The sequence below is a fragment of the Hyaena hyaena genome, unplaced genomic scaffold (assembly GCF_003009895.1).
Source record: "Hyaena hyaena isolate Hyena2069 unplaced genomic scaffold, ASM300989v1 scaffold_89, whole genome shotgun sequence".
NCBI lineage: Eukaryota > Metazoa > Chordata > Mammalia > Carnivora > Hyaenidae > Hyaena > Hyaena hyaena.
The window spans coordinates 909,753-912,864 of record NW_024080719.1 but is presented as its reverse complement, the minus strand read 5'-3'; the positions used below and the strand labels follow the sequence as shown (position 1 = coordinate 912,864).

Here is a 3,112-nt window from a genome sequence, read left to right as displayed (position 1 = left end):
CCAGTGAACTGTGATTGTGTTTTTTTAATTAATCCTGACTCCCTAAGGGACTGACATAGTTCCTAAGAGAGAAATTGGAAGTAATGGTGATCTTATCTTTTCTCTTACTTCGGAAATTAAAGAATGTTTCAGGTCCTTCAGATAACACTTGCCTAAGCCTCAGTGCCCTAGCTCTAGTCTATCAGCTTAGCTTACTGAAAATTAAATAATCAAATAGATGCCATTTCAAAAGTTCCAGAGCAGTGAACAAAAACTTATAGACAGGGCAAGAGATAACTAGCTCTTGATAGCTGTTTCCCTTTTCCTCTTTGAGTCATTATTGCCCAAGTTGGTTCTAATGATAAGCATATGTACTGGAATATTTAACCAAGGATATATAGGTTTTCTTGAATTTTTTTTTTTTTTTTTTTTTTTGTAGTTCAGAACTTACATATGCTTCTGTTCTATTTTGTCAGTATTATCAGATCATACAGTACTATTTTGCTTCAGTAAACATTTATGGCCATCTGTCAATAAATAAATATTTATTGACCAATACTGTCAATAAATAATATATGAAAACTATTCAGTTATTTCCTCAAAGCTTACTGTTGGAACTAGTTTCTTGAGAGGGTCAGTGAATAAAGTGGTCCAGGTGAAATAAATTAGGAAATGATACATACATATGTTGTTCCCAACATTGCCACCAGATTGACAACATCTGTTACCTTATTAAAGACTCTAATATGTTTTGCTATAAAAAAAGAAAACTACCTAGTTTTCTCTTCCCCCAGTTTCTTGATGTATATACCTTTCTCTAAAAAAAGCCTTGTTAGATGTTAGTATATGGACAAACTATGTTTTTAGGAAATTTTGGTACTGTATAGAGGAGTTTCTTTGATTCAAAAACTATGTGAAATTTAGTATTGTGTATTTTGAGTTAAACAGATGAGTATGTATATGTAATGAACCAGTTTGTTAAAAATGAGTATATATTGCTCATATGTATACTTATTATTTTAAGTGTGAATTTCTTTTGTTTTGGAAGTATACAGTGTTCAAAAAAGTTTTTTTCCTTGTTTAAAAAAATTTTACATTGATTTTAGGATGACAATCTAATGGATGTCCTACAACTACTTGTTGCATTAATGTCAGAACATCCTAATTCTATGATTCCTGCATTTGACCAAAGGAATGGATTACGGTAGGAGTTGTATATCAGGGATTTAATTATATTTAATATAAGCGTTTAGTTTGGAAATGATAAAAGATTCTTATGTATGGGAAGTACTGCTAGATCATATATTATAAATGAGTTAGGCTATAAGACTCATTTATTTTATGTGTTATATTATTTTAAGAAATCTTTAATTTCATAGAGGCTGTGTTATTTAATCTGTCAAGACTAATCACATAAATCATGTGAGTATATGGCTAGTGCCGTTAATACAGGTATTGTTAGGTTGAATTCTTAATTTTTTAAATTTTTTATTAAAAATTTTTTTTAATGTGTTATTTATTTCTGAGAGAGAGAGTGAGACAGCGTGAGCAGGGGAGGGTCAGAGAGAGAGGGAGACATAGAATCTGAAGCAGGCTCCAGGCTCTGCTAGCTGTCAGCACAGAGCCCGATGCGGGGCTCGAACCCACGAACTGTGAGATCATGACCCGAGCTGCAGTTGGACGTTTAACTGACTGAGCCACCCAGGTGCCCCATGAGATTGAATTCTTTAGCAGTGTTATCTTAAATCCTAGAACAGTAGTACTCATTTGCAGTTCAAGAAAAGATCTCTTTCCTCCCTTTTAAACATCACTGTCTGTTTCCTCAATCCCAAATCATCATTGTATTAATATAGTTGGGGTTCCAAAACAGAATATTATAGACTGGATTCCTTAAGCAACAAATTCATTTTGTTACACTTTTGGGGACAAGCAATGTAAGATCAAGGTATTAGCAGGTTTGGTGTCTGGTAGGGCTCTCTTCTCACATTGTAGATAGCCAGCTGCCCATTGTGTGTTCACATGACCTGTTTATATATGTATGAGGGAAGGGAGAGAAAGAGAGAAAGCTCTCTGGATAGAGAAAGAAAGCTCTCTTGTCTCTCTTTACAAGTATATTAATTCTGTTGTATCAAGGACCCAACCATATGACCTCATTTAATCTGAATTACTTCCTTATCAGCCCCATCTTCAAATATAGCCATACTGGGTGTTAGGGCTTTTACATGTGAATTGGGAGGTATACCTTCAGTCCATAACAGTTTTCAACAACAAAACCAGAATACGTTTGTTTTAAATCATTCTTTTAATAAAAAGTTTTTGGGCCACAGAAGTTTTAAGAACAACTTTGCCAGATGATAAGCTACAGTAACTAATGATGTAGTTACAGTAAGTTTCCCACAACAGGTCTATATTTCAGATGCTTTTCTAGTCCTTTTAAACACTCATTTACTATTAGAAGATGACTTTATATGTTATCCTCAAGGGAGTGCATTTTCAGAGTTACCTAGAGAAAAAGAACCAGTTGAGAGAAACAGAGAGATTGATTGATTGGTGGTTGATTTTAAGGAATTGGCCCATGTGATTATTGAGGCTCAAGTACCATAATTTATATGGTTGGGAGGCAGGCTGGAGATGTAAGAGCTGATGTTGCAGTTCAAGTCTAAAGGCAGTCTGCTGACAAAATTCCCTCTTTTTTCTAGGGAGATAAGTTTTTTTTTTTCTTCTTCTTCTTTTTAAAATTCTTATTTATTTTGAGAGAGAGGGGAAGGGAGAGAGAGAATCCCATGGAGGCTCCACTCTGTCAGCACAGAGCCGGATCAGGGCTTGATCCCATGAACCATGATATCATGACCTGAGCCAAAATCAAGAGTTGGCAGCTTAACTGAGTCACCCAGGTGCCCTAGTCTTTTCTTTGTTTTGCTTCTTAAACTTTTTTATGTTTAGTTATTATTGAGACAGAGAAACTGAGCATGTCTGGGGGAGGGCAGAGAGAGAGGGACACAGAATCTGAAGCAGGCTCCAGGCTCTAAGTTGTTAGTACAGAGCTCGACACGGGGCTCGAATCCATGAACTGTGAGATCATGACCTGAGCCGAAGTTGGACACTTAAACGACTGAGCCACTCAGGCACACAC

General features: G+C 35.8%; 1 protein-coding gene across 5 annotated transcripts in view; it reads left to right on the top strand.

The window, feature by feature from the left end:
- The window catches only part of LRBA (LPS responsive beige-like anchor protein), a 737,219-nt gene that overhangs the window by 127,011 nt on the left and 607,096 nt on the right, over window positions 1-3,112 (top strand). For all 5 annotated transcript variants that reach the window (XM_039234337.1, XM_039234336.1, XM_039234335.1 and 2 more), the window contains exon 17: window positions 1,086-1,183. In XM_039234337.1, coding sequence (XP_039090268.1) covers window positions 1,086-1,183 — 98 coding nt within the window. The remainder of the gene's footprint in view (window positions 1-1,085; window positions 1,184-3,112) is intronic.